General features: G+C 37.3%; 1 protein-coding gene across 19 annotated transcripts in view; it reads right to left on the reverse strand.

The window, feature by feature from the left end:
- ATM (ATM serine/threonine kinase) overlaps positions 1-20,240 on the reverse strand; it is a 211,345-nt gene that overhangs the window by 155,318 nt on the left and 35,787 nt on the right. For 17 of the 19 annotated variants that reach the window (XR_009055586.1, XR_009055587.1, XM_057750326.1 and 14 more), the window contains 10 exons: positions 19,856-20,081; positions 17,801-17,926; positions 17,131-17,256; positions 16,108-16,197; positions 14,853-15,024; positions 5,386-5,585; positions 3,091-3,173; positions 2,838-2,993; positions 1,897-1,972; positions 1,635-1,765 (listed from right to left, as the gene is read on the reverse strand). Coding sequence is in view for 17 of the 19 variants with exons in the window: in XM_057750326.1 (XP_057606309.1) it covers positions 1,635-1,765; positions 1,897-1,972; positions 2,838-2,993; positions 3,091-3,173; positions 5,386-5,585; positions 14,853-15,024; positions 16,108-16,197; positions 17,131-17,256; positions 17,801-17,926; positions 19,856-20,081 (1,386 nt within the window). In the remaining 2 variants the exon portion in view is untranslated. The remainder of the gene's footprint in view (positions 1-1,634; positions 1,766-1,896; positions 1,973-2,837; positions 2,994-3,090; positions 3,174-5,385; positions 5,586-14,852; positions 15,025-16,107; positions 16,198-17,130; positions 17,257-17,800; positions 17,927-19,855; positions 20,082-20,240) is intronic. The other 2 variants (XM_057750329.1, XM_057750330.1) reach the window with 2 other exon arrangements.

The raw sequence follows: 20,240 nt of genomic DNA on the forward strand, positions 1-20,240 counted from the left end.
CAAAAAAACAAAAGCAAAAAGTGAAATAATTTTTAACCTTAAACTGTACTTTCCAAAGCATATTTACAGGGCAAAAATAAATCAATCACTCTGTGAGACATACCAACATACTGGATCTTCTTTCAAAAGATCAAGGAAAAGTGAGTCTATTTAAAGAGGTTCAAATCTATTACTGCTTATTAGGGTCTTTACCATATACTCCATTTTCTCCTAGAAATGAAAAGGGTCTCAAAAGATGTTTTAGATTATTGCCCAAATTTGAATATCCCTGAACTCAAACCAAGCAGAAAAGAAAAACTGTCCTTTGGTCAAATAGAAGAAGCCACAGACTCTTACATCAACCTGCTCTAATATTTAATCACAACTTAAAAGTGGATAGCTTTATTTATTTATTTATTTATTTTTAAAGTGGATAGCTTTAATGTCTTGATGCACCATTAAAAAAAACTTATGTGACAGACAAGAACTGATCAGTGTTTTTTGCATAATATACAATCATATTTAAGGACAACTCTTTAATCAATTTTGTCCTTTATCCTTTTTTACTAATCAAAACTTATGAAAGTATCAACATTTTGGTGTTCCTCTGATTCCTTCAGTTTTTCTAATCTCTCATAACTAGCCTAATATTAGGTATCTAGCAACTAAACAACCAATAAATAAATAGTGTTATGCTCATGCCATCTATGAATTTATGCATTTTTTAAGCTTGAGATTTTTTTAAAGCCACCACTACAAGGCTTTATTATATTCAATTTATGATCCTCTGTAACCCCAACTCTTTAACTTCAGTATATATTTTCTGTCTTTTTTAAGGACTTGAAGTAAAGCACATATTCATTAGCAAACCTTACAATGCACTATGGTTTTTACTAAAAATAGTCCTAAAGGAGTTAGACACAATTCTGATTTATGAAAACATTACTGTCAGCATATTCAAATTTTGGACACATTACATTATCTAACAAATGTATTCATATGACTGCTGGGCAATTTCTTTACAGTGTTCTTTAATTATTGGTAACTTACATTTGAACAGTAAAATTACTTAAATGATTTTCAGCTTTGTAAAGCATAACGTAATTTTTTTGCAAATGTTCACTGATTTTTACAAATTATTAAACACCTGGCACATTCCAAGTATTATTCTAGGTGCTAAATATACAGGAAAAGAGACAAAAATCAATGCCCTCCAGGAGCTTATATCCTAGGTAAATGTGTTAAAATACAAAATTTCAACTGATGATAAATGCTATAGAGAAAAATAAAGCAGAGAGGTGCTTTATTTATAGGAGTGTGAGGTGGGAAAGGCAGAGGTAGGTTACAATTTAGAGTTTTAAAATCAAGTCGATAACCTGATAAACATGCAGTTGTTAAAAAATTAATATTTGCTTCTTTAGATACTCAAACACAAAACACATTCCTGTGAGAGAATCACTCCAATGCCTAATTTTATGTTCACCTGAAGTGATAGAGTTGTCAGAATTAAGAGAAAACATAAATGCCAGGCAAGTAGTAAATGCTCAGTAAACGTTAACTGTTTTTAATATCACAACTAGTGAACTATGACTGTGCTAGACATTGAATTGCTATCTGTAGCACTCCAGACACTTCATGAATGCTTGACCCAATACCTATTGACTGACTCTGTGGCCAACATGCGAACTTGGTGATGATTATCAGCGAGAAACTGTGGAAATACTTCATTTACAGGAAAGTCTTTTTCCATTATACTCAGAATAGCCCATTTTGAATAAGGATCAGCCTATGGGAAAACAACAACTGAGGTTAAATGTGAAATACTAAGAGAAATATCACCTATTAACAAACAGAAACAAAGACTGCTTTAAAAATGTCAATGGAGACCTTACTAATAATTAAAGTGGAATAACTTACCTCAAGCAAAGTTTTAAGGCATTTTACTAGTGCCATTCTGACAGAGAATGTGCATTTTCCCTCCTTTGTTAAGCGCCTGAAATAAAGTATGTGTCTTAATATCAAGTAACTATTCCAATAAAAGCACAGTCAAAAACAAAAAACAAAAAAACCACTGGACATTAAGGTTATTTTAGGCTGCTTCCAAAATTTCTTTCCGTGCTAAATTTAATTCTCAGTATGTGGCATATGTCAATATTCTCACTTTCCAAAAATTCCAGCTAAAATAAATTGGTTTGAAAAAAATAAAATAAAATAAATTGGTTTGAAAAGGAGTTCATTTTAATGTCTGTTATTTGTGTCACAAGATTATGACTCATTTGGGAGCTATCCCACTTCAGCTAACCATGTTATAGAAAATTTGCTTTAAAAGGAAAACATTTTTAAAGTTGTTGTGTTGTTATATCAAAGATTTAAAAACAACATTCTATACTGACTCAGAAGTCCTTACCTATCAAACAGTATTGAGGGCTCTAAATTACATATATGATATATGTGCTCCTCTGTAAGTATCTTGGTATTATCTCACGCTACGACTATATGCATGAAATAACCAGATAGTGACAAGGCCAATTTGTCCACTTTAGGAATATAAACTACGCAGTTGATTTAGATTTGTTGCACTTTGCTTTATTCATCAAACATAACAAACTATTAAGAGATTCAAAATCCGCAGCGGAATACACTAACCCAATTTAGGAAGTCAAGCCTCAAGCAGAAAACAATGTAGTTCTTCGAGCAATTAAGGAGGGAAACACAATTACATTTCACTACTGTTAAAAGATGTATATAGTTACATTCGAGGATTAGAAGAAATCACTAATGTAGAAATGCAAAATTTGCATTTGTATGCAGAAGTGGCAAAAGAAAAATAAGAACTCCGCAAAATAGTCTATACCCACCAGAATGCTTCAATCACTGTTAGAAACTGTCCTTGAGCATCCCTTGTGTTCTCAGCATCCATATCTCCCTGACACAGGTTCCTCACTATGTGAAGGACGTGGTTTAAAATGGTTTTACAAACATCTTGGTCACGGTGATACAAAGAACATACACTGCTGTGGTGTAAAAAATTTAACTTCATCAGCATAACAGAACACACCAGTTTAGCTTATAAATTTAAAGTGAATATTATATATGGTTTTAATGTCTTACGATAGAGGTTTTAGAAGTTTAACAACATCTTCCATTGGCAAGGGATATTCTCCTCCAGGAAGCTCCTTTAAAAGCACTAGATACTAAGACAGTTGGGGGGGAAAGTCAGTTTTTTTTCCAAATATCACTTACTTAAATAAGTAAATATATGTAACCATAAATTCATATATAAACACATGTGCATGCACACACACACACACACACGCAGCGAATTTTTACAAAGCAATATAATTTTAAAAAAAAGGGAGGGTGGGTTTTGAAGTCAAACAGAGATAGATTCAAATCCCAGCACCACAACCTGTTACTACTTGAGTGGTTTAAAAACTTGCCTTGTCATCTGAGTCTTTGTACCCTCAGCTATAAAATGAGGATACAGCACTTACCTGGCCAGATTACTGTGAAGATTAAAGGAAATGAATGTAAAGGTCTAATATTTATTGTAGGAATTCAGTATGTGACAGTTGTTATCACTGTTGGGGTTAAATGCCTTAGCAAGAGTCTGAAACTATGTCACTACGCTCTGAAAGCAATGCTTGGGGATAACTTAAATGGTTAAAAACTATTCTATTAATGAATTTTGGAAAGCAGAGATAACTATGGGCAGTGAAGAATCCAAATATCCTGACTTATCTTCCTATAAGTCAACCTTGTACGGCTCTCTATGGTACAATGGATATAAAGGGCTGCTCAGCAACTACAAGTTCTAATGGTAGTTATAACTAGGCAGCCAGTTTCTGACAGCTGCCAAATAATTTTCTAGCTATATTAAGATTCAGAAGACATTTTTCCCTATCATCTGTATGTAGAAAAATGTCTCTTACTCCTTCTGATATTATAAAAGAATATTAAATTGGATCATTTTAAATATTTGCCATGAGAGTCACATGTGATGTTACTGAGTGTCTTGAAGTGACTTTAAACATCAAAGTCCCAAGAAAAGCATACAGCCCTCCCAACTGGTTGGGGCTAGAGACCTGACTAAAGTGTTTGCCAGGGCTGAAACCAGGGAATCAAACAGAGCTCAAATGAGCATATTTGCGGCAGCTAGGGGATCAACCAACATGTTCACCACAGCTAGAACATGACAAGGAATTCTACCAGCCTGAATGTTTCCAAGAGGTTCTAATTAGGAAGTAACTTGGCATGTTTCCCAGGGCTGGGGAAATCACCAAGCATGTTTGCCAGTTTACTGGGACTAGGGATATGACCATGGACTCATCCAGCAGACTTGCTGAGACAGGAGCTCTCCCCACATGTTCACCAGCACTGGGGCTAAGGGTGTGGCCCACATGGTCAGGAGATAACTTACATGTAATAATACTGCGTAAACAAGTAAATGCATTGACGTTAAAAGGGAAGCCAGATTTCTTACTGTTGGAAAAGGGAGCTACAAATATGGACAGAGAAAATAAATCCTATGATGTTAGATTGGAACTGGAGATATCTGTCAGTAGATGAGTAGATTGATGAGCGAAGGGGAGAGATTACTTTTGTTAAGTGTAAGTCTAATCATGAGGAAACATGAGACAAACTCAAAGTAACGGATTCTATACAGCAAGTGGCTGTATTATTCAAAAATATGAAGGTCATGAAAGATAAGACAAAGGAACTGTTCCAGACTGAAAGAAACTGAACAGACCTGATGACTAAATGTGATGATACAATGTTAATTTCCTGATAATTATACTGCTGTTATATAGAAGAGTATCATTGTTTTTCGGACATACACAGTGAGGTAAAGGGGCATCACATTTCAATATTTAACCTCAAAATGGTTTAGAAAAAAAATGTGTGTGTGTGTGTGTGTGTGTAGTGTGCAGACAGAGAGAATGATAAGTCAGATGTGGTAAAATGTTTAACTACAAAGGCTTATGAAGGAAATATGGGAGTTTTGTAGCATTTTAACTTTACAGTCACTTTCAAAATATATTAAAAAATTTTAAAGCATATAAACCAAGGTCAAGACAAGATTCAAACTTCAACAACAATGTAATGTATTATTTTTACATTTAGAGTCTGTGGCTATTGGCCTAGTTTAAAATAACATAATAGTTATACCCAAAGAGAATTAATCTATCCAAAGTGTATCCAAGTTTTAATGTTTCAGTACCCACTTAAATGCTTTTCACAGTACATTAGAAGAAAAGTGTATTTTATAACTAGTCTCGGATTCATTTCTCAAGAAAGCAATTTCAAGACTTCAAAGGTACTATGTGATTCTTATACGTCGGTCCATTGCATTTAGCTAGCAACTTCAGATACAACTGAAGCACTTCTTCACTTCACTGAACTCACCATGTGTAGATGGAGAGATCTGGTAGGGTCTAACATGGTAGAATCAATTAACATTAACAATTTCTTCCGAATATCAGCTGCTCTAAATGACACGGTACTGGTCTGAACAGTGGTTACACAAACGCACAAGAACTTGAGCATGTCTAAAAAAAGTAGATCTTGCTTTGACAAATGTTCTTCAGCTAAAGGATTCATGGCACCTAAAAATAAAAAGCACTTATTAAGACTAAGAAAGGTGTACAACAACCACATACATTTAACATTAACACAAATATCTTCCCTTTGAACAACAACAACAAAAAGAGGTAAAAAATATATGGAAAGCAAAATTATGATGAAATTGATTACACACTAACAGCTTCAACATTCTTCATAAATGGTTACCCTAGGATTCTGTCATCAAGAAACAAACTCTGGAAAAATCTTTATAGACAAATATTGACTGCAATACTGTTAGAGAGGAACCTAAATTTCTGACAATAAAAAAGTAGTCTACTGGGACTTTCCTGGTGGTCCACTGATTAAGAATCTGCCTTCCACACCTGCCCTCTTGGCGAGGGAGGCCAACTGGGCTCCCAGGCCTGTCTTTCACTCTCCAGGCCCCCCTCCGGCATGAACATCCTGGGGGCATGGGGGAGAGGGGGACGGGACGGAGATGGTGGGGCGGGGGGGAGAGGCAGACAGTGGGAGTGGGAAGGGATCTCTCCAGATCAGAAGAATAGGGGAAGCGCCACTGGGTATTTCTTCTGGGCGGGTCCTCCACCTTCCAAGGCTCCTACTGGCCCTTGGTCCTAGAAGTACAGGAGGGAAGTGGTGGGGGGAAAAGAAGAAAGGTGGAAGCGGGGAGGGACCCTCTGGGATCAGAGGATCGGGGGAGAAGCGGAAGGCATTTCCACTGCCCACTGGCCCGGGAAGCCTTCTGGGCTCCCGGGCCTGGTCTGCAACTCTCCAGGGTCCCCTCCCAGATGCACTGATCCCGCAGACGTTGGAGCGTGGCAGGGGAAGAGGAAGAGAGGCAGACTGGTGGTGGGATATTCAAGGAGCAGAAAACCAGGGGAGGTGCGGAGGAACTTTCCCCTGCCCACTTGGGCCTGACGGGCCTGCTGGGCTCCTGAGTCTGGTCCCTCGGTCTCTCCGGCTGAGTGGGTCATACAGGCAGGGAAGGGTGGGAAAAAAGGAGAAGAGGAAGAGAGGCAGACAGCGGTGGGGGGAACCTTGTAGGACTGGAGGATCAGGGGAGACACTGCAGGAAATCTCCCTACCCGCTTGGCACCGGGAGGCCTGTTGCGCCCCCAGTTCTGGCCTTCAGTCCTAGAGGAACACCTCTAGGTCTCACTGGTCCTAGGGGTGTAGAAGGAAAGCAGGGGAGAAGAGGAAAGGCGGGCAGGGGAGGGGGCCTTCTGGGATTGGAGGATCAAGGGAGGCGGAGAGGGTATTTCTCTTGCCCACTAGCTCTGGGAAGCCTGCTAGGCTAATGGACCTGGTCTTTCACACTCCAGGGCCCCCTCCAGCTGCTTGGGACCTAGGAGAATGGTGGGCAGGGGAGAGGAAGAGAGGCAGACAGGGACGCTACAAGACTGGGTGATCTGAGGAAGTGCCGTAGGCGTTACCCTAGCCCAGTTGGCCCTGGGAAGCCTGTTGGGCATCAGAGTCTGGTTTCCTTCCTTCCAGTGCCCCCTGAAGCTGTGAGGGTCCTAGGGGAATACGAGAGAGGGGGTGAGGAAGAAGAGAATCCAAGGGGGAGGGACCCTGCGAGATTGGAGGACTAGGGGAGGAGCCTATCATTTCTCCCACTAACTCGGGCCCAGAGAGCCCACTGGGCACCTCAACCTGGTCTTTTGCCACCAAGACCAGAGGCATTACTGGGCCCCTCTGCCTCATTGGGCCTAAGCCTCATTCCACACCAACCCCAGGGCCTTTTCTAAGCATAGGCCCTGCCCATTGCCTAATCTCACCCCCCCAACACCCCCCGCCCCGTGCCACCCCACCCCCCTGCCCTTGTCTAAGCCCCGCCCCCCACAGCCAAGGCCTTTTCTGGCTTTTTTTCTTTTTCTTTTTTTTTTCTTCTCACCTCCCAACTTATGCTACTGCAGTTGTTTTACCTTTCAGTTGTTGCTCCATCTTTTCTTTTTATTCCAATTTTTCCTAACATCTGTTAGTTTCCTATTATCGTATTTTTTATCTTGTTATTCTCCTACATTTTTTTTTAAATTCTTTTTTCTTTTCCTGCTTCACACGGCTTGTGGGATTTTGATTCACAAGCTCAGGGTCAGGCCTGAGCTCCTGAGGTGGGAGCTCTGAGGCAAAACATTTCACTAACTGGGAAACCCAGTTCCCAGGGAATATTCACCAGAGCAAGGTCTCCCAGAAGTTCTCACCTCAACACCAAGACTCAGCTATACTCAACAACCTACAAACTCCAGTGCTTGAAACCTCAGGCCAAACACCCAGTGGGACAGGAACAGAATCCTGCCCATCTAAGTGGGGGAAAAATGAGATGACAAAAAAATATGCCACAGATGAAGGAACAAGGTAAAACTACACAAGACCAAATAAATGAAGAATAAATAGGAAAACTGCCTGAAAAAGAATTCAGAGTAATGATAGTAAAGATGATACAAAATCTCGACAACAAACACAGAAAATACAAGAAATAGTTAATAAGGACTCAGCAGAACTAAAGAGCAAACAAACAGTACTAGATAATAAAATAACTGAAATTAAAAATTCTCTAGATGCAATAAACAGCAAAGTAACTGAGACAGAAGAACGAATAAGTGAGTTAGGAGATAGAATGGGGGAAATAACTGCCACAGAGCAGGAAAGAGAAAAAGGAATAAAAAGAATGGAAGACAGTCTCAGAGACCTTGGTGACAACATTAAGTACACCAATATTCGAAACACAGGCATTCCAGAAGAAGAAAAAAAGAAAGGGTCTGAGAAAATATTTGAAGAGGTTATAGTGGAAAACATTGCCAACATGGGAAAGGAAATAATTAATCAAGTCCAAGAAGCACAGAGAGTCCCATACAGAATAAACCCAGGGAGAAATATACCGAGGCACATATTAATCAATCTCACGAAAATTAAACACAAAGAAATAATACTAAAAGCAGCAAGAGAAAAGCAGCAAATAACATATAAGGGAAAACCCATAAGGATAACAGCTGATCTTTCTGCAGAAACTCTGCAGGCCAGAAGGGAATGGCAGGATATACTGAAAGTCCTGAAAGAGAGAAAATGACAGCCAAGAATACTCTACCCAGCAAGCATCTCATTCAGATTCGATGGAAAAATCAAAAGCTTTACAAACAAGCAAAAGTTAAGAGAATTCACCACCACCAAACCAGCCTTACAACAATTGCTAAAGGAATTTTTCTAAGCAGAAAACACAAGAGAAGGAAAAGACCTCCAAAAACAAAGCCAAAACAATTAAGAAAATGGCAATAGGAATATACAGGTCAATAATCACCTTAAATGTAAATGGATTAAATGCTCCAACCAAAAGACACAGACTGGCTGAATGGATACAAAAACAAGACCCTTCTATATGCTGCCTACAAGAAACCCACTTCAGGCCAAGGGACACATATAGACTGAAAGTAAAGGGATGGAAAAAGATATTCCATGCAAATGGGAGTCAAAAGAAAGCTGGAGTAGCAATACTCATCTCAGACAAATTAGACTTTAAAATAAAGACTATTACAAGAGACAAGGAAGGACACGACATAATGATGAAGGGAACCATCCAAGAAGAACGTATAATAATTGTAAATATCTATGCACCCAACATAGGAGTACCTCAATACATAAGGCAAACGATAAAAGCCATAAAAGGGGAAATGACAGTAACACAATAATAGTAGGAGACTTGAACACCCCACTTACATCAATGGACAGATCATCCAAACAGAAAATAAATAAGGACACACAAGCTTTAAATGACACATTAGACCATCTCGACTTCATTGATATTTATAGGACATTCCATCCAAAAACTAAAGAATACACTTTCTTCTCAAGTGCAAATGGAACATTCTCCAGCAGAGGCACATCCTGGGTCACAAATCAGGCATTGGTAAATTCAAAAAAATTGAAATCATATCAAGCATTTTCTCTGACCTCAACACAATGAGGGTGGATATCAATTACCTGAAAAAAACTGTAAAAAATACAAACACATGGAGACTAAACAATATGCTATTAAACAACCAAGAAATCACTAAAGAAATCAAAGAGGAAATCAAAAAACACCTAGAAACAAATGACAATGAAAACACAACAACCCAAAACCTATGGGATGCAGCAAAAGCAGTTCTAAAAGGGAAGTTTATAACAATACAATCCTACCTTAAGAAACAAGAAAAATACTGAATAAACATCCTAACCTTACACCTAAAACGATCAGAGAAAGAAGAACAAAAAAACGCCAAAGTAAGCAAAAGGAAAGAAATCCTAAAGATCAGAGCAGAAATAAATGAAAAAGAAAGGAAGGAAATAGCAAACATCAATAAAACTAAGGCTGGTTATTTGAGAAGATTAACAAAATTGATAAACCATTAGCCAGACTCATCAGGAAAAAAAGGGAGAAGATGCAAATCAATGGAATTAGAAATGAAAAAGGAGAAGTAACAACTGACACCACAGAAATACAAAAGATCATGAGAGACTCCCACAAGCAACTATATGCCAATAAATTGGATAACCTGGAAGAAATGGATAAATTCTTAGAAAAATACTATCTTCCAAGACTGAACCAGGAAGAAACAGAAAATATGAACAGACCAATCACAAGTATGGAAATTGAGACTGTGATTAAAAATCTCCCAACACACAAAAGCCCAGGGCCAGATGGCCTCACAGGAGAATTCTATCAAACATTTCGAGAAAAGCTAACACCTATCCTTCTCAAACTCTTCCAAAATATAGCAGGAGGAGGAATGCTCCAAAACTCATTCTACGAGGCCACCATCACCCTGATACCAAAACCAGGCAAAGATGTCACAAAAAAAGAAAGTTACAGACCAATATCCCTGATGAATATAGATGCAAAAATCCTCAACAAAAGACTAGCTAACAGAATCCAACAGCACATTAAAAAGATCATACACCATCATCAAGTGGGGTTTATCCCTGGGATGCAAGGATTCTTCAATATACGCAAATCAATCAACGTGATACATCATATTAACAAATTGAAGGATAAAAACCATATGATAATCTCAATAGATGCGGAAAAGCTTTTGACAAAATTCAACACCCATTTATGATAAAAACTCTCCAGAAAATGGGCATCTAAGGAAATTACCTCAACATAATAAAAGCCATATGTGAGAAACCAAAAGCCAACATCATTCTACATGGTGAAAAGCTGAAAGAATTTCCTCTAAGAACAGGAACAAGACAAGGGTATCCACTCTCACCATTCTTATTCAACATAGTTTTGGAAGTTTTAGCCACAGCAATCAGAGAAAAAAATGAAATAAAAGGAAGCCAAACTGGAAAGAAGTAGTAAAATTGTCACTCTTTGCAGATGACATATTATACATAGAAAACCCTAAAGACTCTACCAGAAAACTGCTAGCACTAATTGATGCATTTAGTAAAGTAGCAGGATACAAAATTAATGTGCAGAAATCTCTTGCATTCCTATACAGTAACAATGAAAGAGCAGAAAGAGAAATTAAGGAAACTCTCCCATTTACCACTGCAACCAAAAGAATAAAATATCTAGGAGTAAACCTGCCTAAGGAGGCAAAAGACCTGTATGCAGAAAACTATAAGACACTGATGAAAGAAATCAAAGACAATACAAACAGATGGAGAGACATACCATGTTCTTGGATTGGAAGAATCAATATTGCGAAAATGACTATCTTACCCAGAGCAATTTACAGATTCAACACAATCCCTATCAAATTACCAACGGCATTTTTCACAGAACCAGAACAAGAAATCTTACGATTTGGATGGAAATGCAAAAGACCCCGAATAGCCAAAGCAATCTTGAGAAGGGAAGATGGAGTTGGTGGAATTAGGCTTCCTGACTTCAAACTATACTATAAGGCCACCGTGATCAAGACAGTATGGTACTGGCACAAAAAATGAAAGGAAGATCAATGGAACAAAATAGAGAACTCAGAGGTAAACCCAAGCATATATGGGCACCTTATCTTTGACAAAGGAGGCACGAGTATACAATGGAAAAAAGACAGCCTCTTCAATAAGTGGTGCTGGGAAAATTGGACAGCAACATGTAAAAGAATGAAATTAGAACACTTCCTAACACCATACACAAAAATAAACTCCAAATGGATTAAAGACCTACATGTAAGGCCAGACACTATAAAACTCCTCGAGGAAAACATAGGCAGAACACTCTATGACATACATCAAAGCAAGATCCTTTTGGACCCACTTCCTAGAATCATGGAAATGAAATCAAAACTAAACAAGTGGGACCTAATGAAACTTAAAAGCTTTTGTACAGCTAAAGAAACCATAAACAAGACAAGAAGACAATCCTCAGTATGGGAGAAAATACTTGGCAACGAAACAACAGACAAAGGATTAATCTCCAAAATATATAAGCAGCTCATGCAGCTTAATACCAAAAAAGCAAATCACCCAATCCACAAATGGGCAGAAGACCTAAACAGACATTTCTCCAAAGAAGACATACAGATGGCCAACAAACACATGAAAAGATGCTTAACATCACTAATCATTAGAAAAATGCAAGTCAAAGCCACAATGACCTATCACCTCACTCTGGTCAGAAGAGCCATCATCAAAAAATCTGGAAACAATAAATGTTGGAGAGGGTGAGGAGAAAAGGGAACTCTCCTGCAGTGTTGGTGAGAATGTAAGTTGGTACAGCCACTATGGAAAACAGTTTGGAGGTTCCTTAAAAAACTAAACATGGAACTAACATATGATCCAGTAATCCCACTACTGGGCATATACCCAGAGAAAACCATAATCCAAAAAGAAACAAGTACTATAATGTTCACTGCAGCACTATTTACAACAGCCAGGACATGGAAGCAACCTAAATGCCCATCAACAGATGAATGGATAAAGAAGATGTGGCACATGCATACAATGGAATATTACTCAGCCATAAAAAGGAATGAAACTGAACTATATGTGATGAGGTGGATAGACTAGAGACTGTCATACAGAACAAAGGAAGCCAGAAAGAGAAAAACAAATACCGTATGCTAACTCATATATATGGAATCTGAAGAAATGGTACTGATGAACCCAGTGACAGGGCAAGAGTGGAGATGCAGATGTATAGAATGGACTTGAGGACACGGGGCTGGGTGGGGGGGGGGGGGGTGAAAGGGAAGCTGGGATGAAGTGAGAGAGTTGCATAGACATAGATACACTACCAAAGGTAAAACAGATAGCTAGTGGGAAGTTGCTGTATAACAAAGGGAAATCAACTCGATGATGGGGGATGCTTTAGAGGGCAAGGACAGGGAGGGTGGGAGGGAGGGGATATGGGGATATATGTAGAAATACAGCTGATTCACTTTGGTGTACCTCAAAAGCTGGTACAAGAGTGTAAAGCAATTATATTCCAATAAAGAGCTAAAAAAAAAAAAAAAAGAATCTGCCTTCCAATGCAGGGGATGCCAGTTTAATCCCTGGTCATGGAACTAAGATCCCACATGCCACGGGGCAACTGAGCCTGCACGCCACAACTACTGTGCCCAGCCACCACAACTACAGAGCCCACGTGCACTGGAGCCCACACACCACAACTAGAGAGAAGCCCATACACTACAATGAAGAGCCTGCACGCTCTGGAGCCCACAAACCACAACTACAGAGAAGCCCACACGCTGCAAGGAAGAGCCTGTACCACAACGAAAGATGCCGCATGCCACAACAAAGATCCCATGTACTGCAACAAAGACCTGACGCAACCAAAAAAGAAAAAATAAATAAGTAAATGAAAAAAAAAAAATGTGGTCTAGTAAATTATGTATGTTAACTGGGATATTATGGAGCCATTAAAAAGTATGATTATCAATAGCACAAGTAGCTAAATGAAAAAAATGTTTACAGTTAATGTTAAAAGAAAACAGACAAGGTATAAAAAGGCATTTGAATGCTGATGCTGACTATAACTGTGAAAGGGTCTACATAGAAATAACAGAAAAAGGTAAACAATGATGGCACTATTGGTGCTTCTGCACTATCCTGTTTTCTATTTTCCAAATAACTGATTATATGTTTTTATTTCTTCAGTAATTATTTTTTTTTATTATTTTTTTGGGGGTACACCAAGTTCAATCATCTGTTTTTTTTTTTAATTTATTTATTATTTTTTGGGGGTACACCAAGTTCAATCATCTGTTTTTATACACATATCCCCGTATTCCCTCCCTTCCTTGACTCCCCCCACCTCGAGTCACCCCCCTCCCCGCCCCAGTCCTCTAAGGCGTCTTCCATCCTCGAGTTGGACTCCCTTTGTTATACAACAACTTCCCACTGGCTATCTATTTTACAGTTGGTAGTATATATATGTCTGTGCTACTCTCTCGCTTCGTCTCAGCTTCCCCTTCACCCCCCGCCCCCTCCCAAACCTCGAGTTCTCCAGTCCATTCTCTGTATCTGTGTCCTTGTTCTTGTCACTGAGTTCATCAGTACCATTTTTAGATTCCGTATATGTGAGTTAGCATACAATATTTGTCTTTCTCTTTCTGACTTACTTCACTCTGTATGACAGACTGTAGTTCTATCCACCTCATTACATATAGCTCCATCTCATCCCTTTTTATAGCTGAGTAATATTCCATTGTATATATATGCCACATCTTCTTTATCCAGTTATTTTCCAAATAACTGATTATATGTTTTTATTTCTTTAGTAATTATTTTAAATTCCCCCAAAATAGGATACGAATAAATTCAATTAAAAATCAGAGAATTCTAGGGGCTTCCTAGGTGGCGCAGTGGTTAAGAATCCACCTGCCAATGCAGGGGACACGGGTTCAATCCCTGCTCTAGGAAGATCCCACATGCCGTGGAGCAACTAAGCCTGTGAGCCACAACTATTGAGTCTGCACTTTAGAGCCCGTGAGCCACAACTATTGAGCCCATGTGTTGCAACTACTGAAGCCCACGCGCCCAGAGCCCATGCTCCGCAACAAGAGAAGCCATGGCAATGAGGAGCCCACACATCACAACAAAGAGGAGCCCCCACTCACCGCAACTAAAGCCCGTGCACAGCAAAAAAAGACCCAATACAGTCAATAAAATAAATAAATAAATAAATTTATTATAAAAACAAAAATCAGAGAATTCTAAAGTGTAGAGAGGGGAACAATCCTAAGAGATTATATAAAAAAGAAATAAAATGAGCATAAAATTAGTATCTATGAGGCCTCTCATAATACCAAATCAATACAAACAGGTTAAAAAAAAATCCCATGCAGTAAAAATATATTTACCAATAGTAATTTGGCTCTCTCCAGATTCATTTGCATCAATAACACTACTAGCAGGGTAATCATTAAAGAGACTCAAGGATGACTGATCCTCCATCCCCGTCAGATTTTCATCAGTATCATCTTCCACTGATTCTACTTTTCCAAAGTCAAATGGCTTTTTGATAATGGATGCCTTCAAGAGAAAGAAAGACGTTCCAAGTTGGCTTCTTTCAGAAGCAGACTGCAATTAAAACTGACCTAATTAAACAATTCAAGATTCAAGTACATGAAACCCTGTAGTACTATTTCTATTAAATGTCCTGCAACAGGAAAACGGATATATAAAGTGTATTGTCTATATAGCAGAATAATACGCAATCTTTACAAGTGATTTCTTATATTAAGAAGTTTCATGCCACCACAAACTGACGAGGGTGCAGGTAAACTCTAACTTGCTGTGACTATTCTGGAGGACAATGACAACAGCCATTAAGAAGTAAAACTCACTTTCCTTTTGAACAAGCAATTCCATTTCTAGAATTTATCCTACATTCTTCATAGGCACAAACAGAAGCAGACAAAAGTATAAGAAATTTACTGCAGAACTCTTTATAAAAACATCATTTAAAAATTTAATTAAGATTAGTCAGGTTAAAATACATATATACATTCCCATATATAATGAAACCTTGCTACTCCCCACCCCCTCCACCCAAAAAAAAGTGAGTTAGTAAGGTATAGCCCTATGTAGCAACGTGGAAAAATGACCAAGATTTACTATTACATGAAAATAATTAAGTTACAGAATATTCTTTCACTTATTAAATATCTGAATATCTACTATGTGCCAGGCACTGTTCCAAACAAAAAAGTATGTAAGCCCATTTATATGGAAAAAGAAAAATAAATATCACAATGAGAATATGCTGCTTGTCTGGCAAGGTTTTTGTTTTTATTTTTAAGAACAGAGAATTATTTTGAATTCTGGTACAATGTCATACAGAAAAAAGTACTGAGTCCAGATGATTAGTTCCCAATCACTTAGTCTATTATTGTTTACTGAGAAACTAACAGCCAAGCACTATGCTAGGTATTGACATTAAGAAGCAATCAAATACGTCCCCCCCTTGCAAACCAAACAACTTTAATTTCCACATTTTAAGAACCTAAGATACCATATACTATGAGATGCATCCCATTTTAAGAGAAGTTTCAAAGTTATAAAAAGCATCTTAGAATCAATGAAATATGGTAGTAAAACAGGAAGCATACTTACTAAACTTGTACAAATATCTGCAATATCATTCATTAGCTTTGATGTTAATAATCGTAAGAAGAAGCCAGATGCAATCTTATTTGGACTGCGCTGTAATTAAGACATACAAAACACGAAGCAAACCAAGAAACAGAAACAAACAATTATTCTTTGCAGATAATATTTTCTCTATCTTGAATGAAATGTAGATTTTCTTTTATACTGGAAATGATCAGAATAAGCATGGATAAAGAGTTTACAATCAGCAACAAGATATAAATTGCTTCAAAAATCCTAACCTCTTTTCTTAAAGTAATAATTATAGCAAATATCTTTCATTGGGCATACCTAACATTAAAGTAAAATACCAGCTACTGCCCCTAAACATAAGCAGGCAATAATCACAGCAGAGAGTTTATTCTTCCACTCTCTCCTTCCCTACTTATACCAAACACAAAAAAACACATTTAAAAAACAAAAATAAATGCTGATAATGTTGATATATGGCCATGTACTTAACATTAGTTTTAAAAAGTGTTTCTAGTTATCAATACTCTGGTCTGGCTCAGCTACCCCTCATGCCTGCTCCAAATCAAAACAAAGATTACACACAGTAGCACCCTTCCTACCAATTGTTATGGAAGACTATCCAGGCGAAAGAGAGTAATGTGTGTGCTGGAATTATTCATCTTTGCAGTGCCCACTAGCCCTCCTGTACTGGTATGCACACCACATACCCAGCAGTCAACAAGTTTTAATTAAATGAATGAAAATACAATGGCAATAAAAGAGTCATCAATTAGTTGTATATAAAAGGGGTAAGAAAATCTCAGAAACTTTCCTGAGAAGGTTAGTTTCGTGAAGTTAGTTTCATGAGAAATTCAGATTACCTGCTGCTTTATTCCTCTGGATACTACCTTAACTTACCAATTTAATTTAAAATCAGTGTATCAACTTATGAATGGACCCGAAAAACAGTAACGACACCAACCAGTTATCAACCTTCTAGATAGGCTTTGTTGTCAAGGAGGAAGAACATCTTACCTTAGTACAGTTATGTAAGCAACGTGTACATAAATGCAACATATTTCTCAATGAAACAATCCTAGATTCTTCATTTGTCTTATTTTTAAACAAAGTGATACTTTCTCCTGCATACTGCATTAGAGACTATTAAAAAAAAGGAAAAATCCCAATTTCAGTTAAAAGCATAGCTTATTGATTGTTTTGTTTTACATAAGAGGTAAAAGTAATTGCTTTAAGAGGTTATACTTGGTTATATAATACAATTTAAAATGAACAATTTTTTTAAAACAACAAATCTTATTCCCTTTATCTTTACAAATCACACAACTGACAGAACAAGTACCCAGAGATAAAAGTCAGTTTCATGCTTAGAGCTTACTTGGTTAGCACTGTTAGGAATTCTTTAGGATAAATGATCAAGGAAAAATTTTTTAAAGTACAGATAAAAATCAGTATTTCTGTTAATGAGATTAAATTTTAATGTGATATTATTTCAATTACTGTATTTATAGTTGGCTTAAAATAATTTCAAGTCTTAAGGTAAGAGATACAATATCATTTCTTCTCAGAATGTATAAATGAAAGAGTTAACCTACACAAAATTTGTTTTCCAAACAAATATACAAGTTTTCCAGGAATACATTTCATTCAAGTTAATCTAAAATGTTATTGACATAAATCTTCCTACCTTGGCTTTCTGGAATAGTTCTGATTTGTATGCTTCCTCTTCAACTATTACACCCACATAACAATAGCAGCCGAGAACACCCACCAAAAGACTTGAACACCGGACAAGCGTTTCTGAATTTGAAGTCTTAAAGTAAAACCCAAATAAAAAAAGTATATATTTCATAAATCATTTTGAGTACTATTAACTTTTATAAGAGCAAATTTTATGTACATATTAAAAAAAGTTTACTTAATTGAACTAAGAGTGACATAATTCTCATCATCTCTAAAACATCTGAGGGATCCCTGCAGAGTTGTGATAACCAGGGTTCTCAGGAAAAACAGCAGAATATGTCCTAATGGCCAAGTAATGTATCTTTTCTTAAAGTGGCTCAGTGTACTGCACACACAAGCCCTTAAAGATCTGAGGTAAGGAGGAAAGAAAGAAAAAAAACTGATAGGCAAATAAATGTCTGTAACTCTTAGAACATGAGTAGAAATTAGATTCATATAAAGAGACATTAAAAAGACATTTTGGGGACTTCCCTGGTGGTCCAGTGGTAAAGAATCCACCTTCCAATGCAGGGGATGCAGCTTCGATCCCTGCTCAGGGAACTAAGATCCCACTTCCACGGGGCAGCTAAGCCCGTGTGCCACAACTACTGAGTTTGCACGCCTCAACTAGAGAGCCTGCATGCCACAAACTAAAGAGCCCAGGTGCCCTGGAGCCTGTGCACCACAACTAGAAAAGAGAAAACCCGCACACCACAACTAGGGAGAAGTTCACATGCCACAACGAAAAATCCCGCATGCCTCAACAAAGATCCCGTGTGCCGCAACTAAGACCCAATGCAGCCATAAATAAATAAATATATAGATAAATAAATAATAAAATTAATTTTTTAAAATGCCATTTTGAGCTTCTAAGAGATAAGAACCTTGATTTATTCAGCTTTTTAGACTCCACAGAGTAGTGCAAGGTATTTTTGCCAGTAGGTACTGCTTAACCAATTTTATAGAGTTATTTAAGAATGTGCAAAGGTTACACAGAAAAACAAGATCTTCAGGTTTCTCTTTTCCCATATTGTATGAAATGGTATTTTAGGGGGAAACACAGAAGATCTTATTACTTTGTAACGTAAGTGGTTACAACCATAACGGAGAAAAAGTCAGTAATTAAGGACAAGACAGATCAAACAGGCACACTGTCCCTTCTCTGGTTCTTTGGATCATTATTTATGGCTACTGAATCCACTCCTTTGAGTAGCCTGTTGTTTTTATTTTAGTCAACAAATATTTTATCATTTATCATATAACAAGGCATTGTAGAAGATACAGAGATTAATAAAAATTATATACACCCTTTAATGAGCTTCTAGCATAGTTTAAGAGATATTTGTGTATATGGTACAAAGAAGATGCTAAGTGTCATTTAAAAATAGAAATATTAAGTACTATGAAAATTAAAAGATGTATGGCTAAGATTATCTAAGAAAGGCCTTAGCAAGGATTTTGACATAGGGATTATCTGAACACATAAAAATGGGCAGAAAGACATAGGGGTTTTGGCACAAAAACAGCACAGATGAAGAGAATTTGTGATTTTCAGACAAAGGAAATGATAAATGAGACATAAAAACGACTCTAAAATATGGGTGACTGCTAGTTCATTTATTAATGACTTCTCCCTCTTCAAATGCAACTAAAATCTATTAGAGCAGTTTAAATTATGTCCTTTTTTGTTACTGTACTACTTCCCTCTTCTGTATCGAGGTTCTTTTCCATCAAATAATCGCTATGCTCAAAATCATTATTACTACCCATTAACTCACCCAAAGAATTCTACTTCTTTAATGTCTACGAGAATTGGTAAAAGAAAATAATCAAATTGTTTTTCTTCAGTTTTCCTTTTTTCCATGCTAAGTTTTCCCAACTTGTAGCTATATGCTATTACTGTGCTTTTAAAATTAAGCTTCTCACCATTCTTAGTGCTTTTCCTGTCCCTATTTCTCCTTCCCAAGAGTCTACCAAGCAGAATCAAATATAGGCATTAGTTCTTTTTGAAAAACCTCACCTCAGATGAGTAATTGCTTAGAAGCTGTTCTGACAATCCTAGAAGACAGTGATCCAGTGACTGCTTGAGATTGTGGTGGACAGAAAAGCTAACACTAGAGTTGTGCTTTTCCATAGTATGTTCTTTCACAATGGGTAAAAAATCCATCTTGTCAAAAGTTGTCTGAAGAAACAGTTCTTCAACTTCTGAGAATGAAGGTTCTTCTGTATCTTTTTGGTGTTGCTCACTTTAAAGAAGCAAGATTTTAATTTATAAAATCAAATTATGTAATACTTCACCTTCATATAGCAACAATCTATTACAAATAAAAACATTAACAGCATCTACATTATTCAAAGACTGCTGGTACAATAAGTGAATTATTCTTTTAAATGCTTCTCTTCTT

Source organism: Hippopotamus amphibius, chromosome 9 (assembly GCF_030028045.1).
Source record: "Hippopotamus amphibius kiboko isolate mHipAmp2 chromosome 9, mHipAmp2.hap2, whole genome shotgun sequence".
In the NCBI taxonomy this organism is placed as follows: Eukaryota; Metazoa; Chordata; class Mammalia; order Artiodactyla; family Hippopotamidae; genus Hippopotamus; species Hippopotamus amphibius.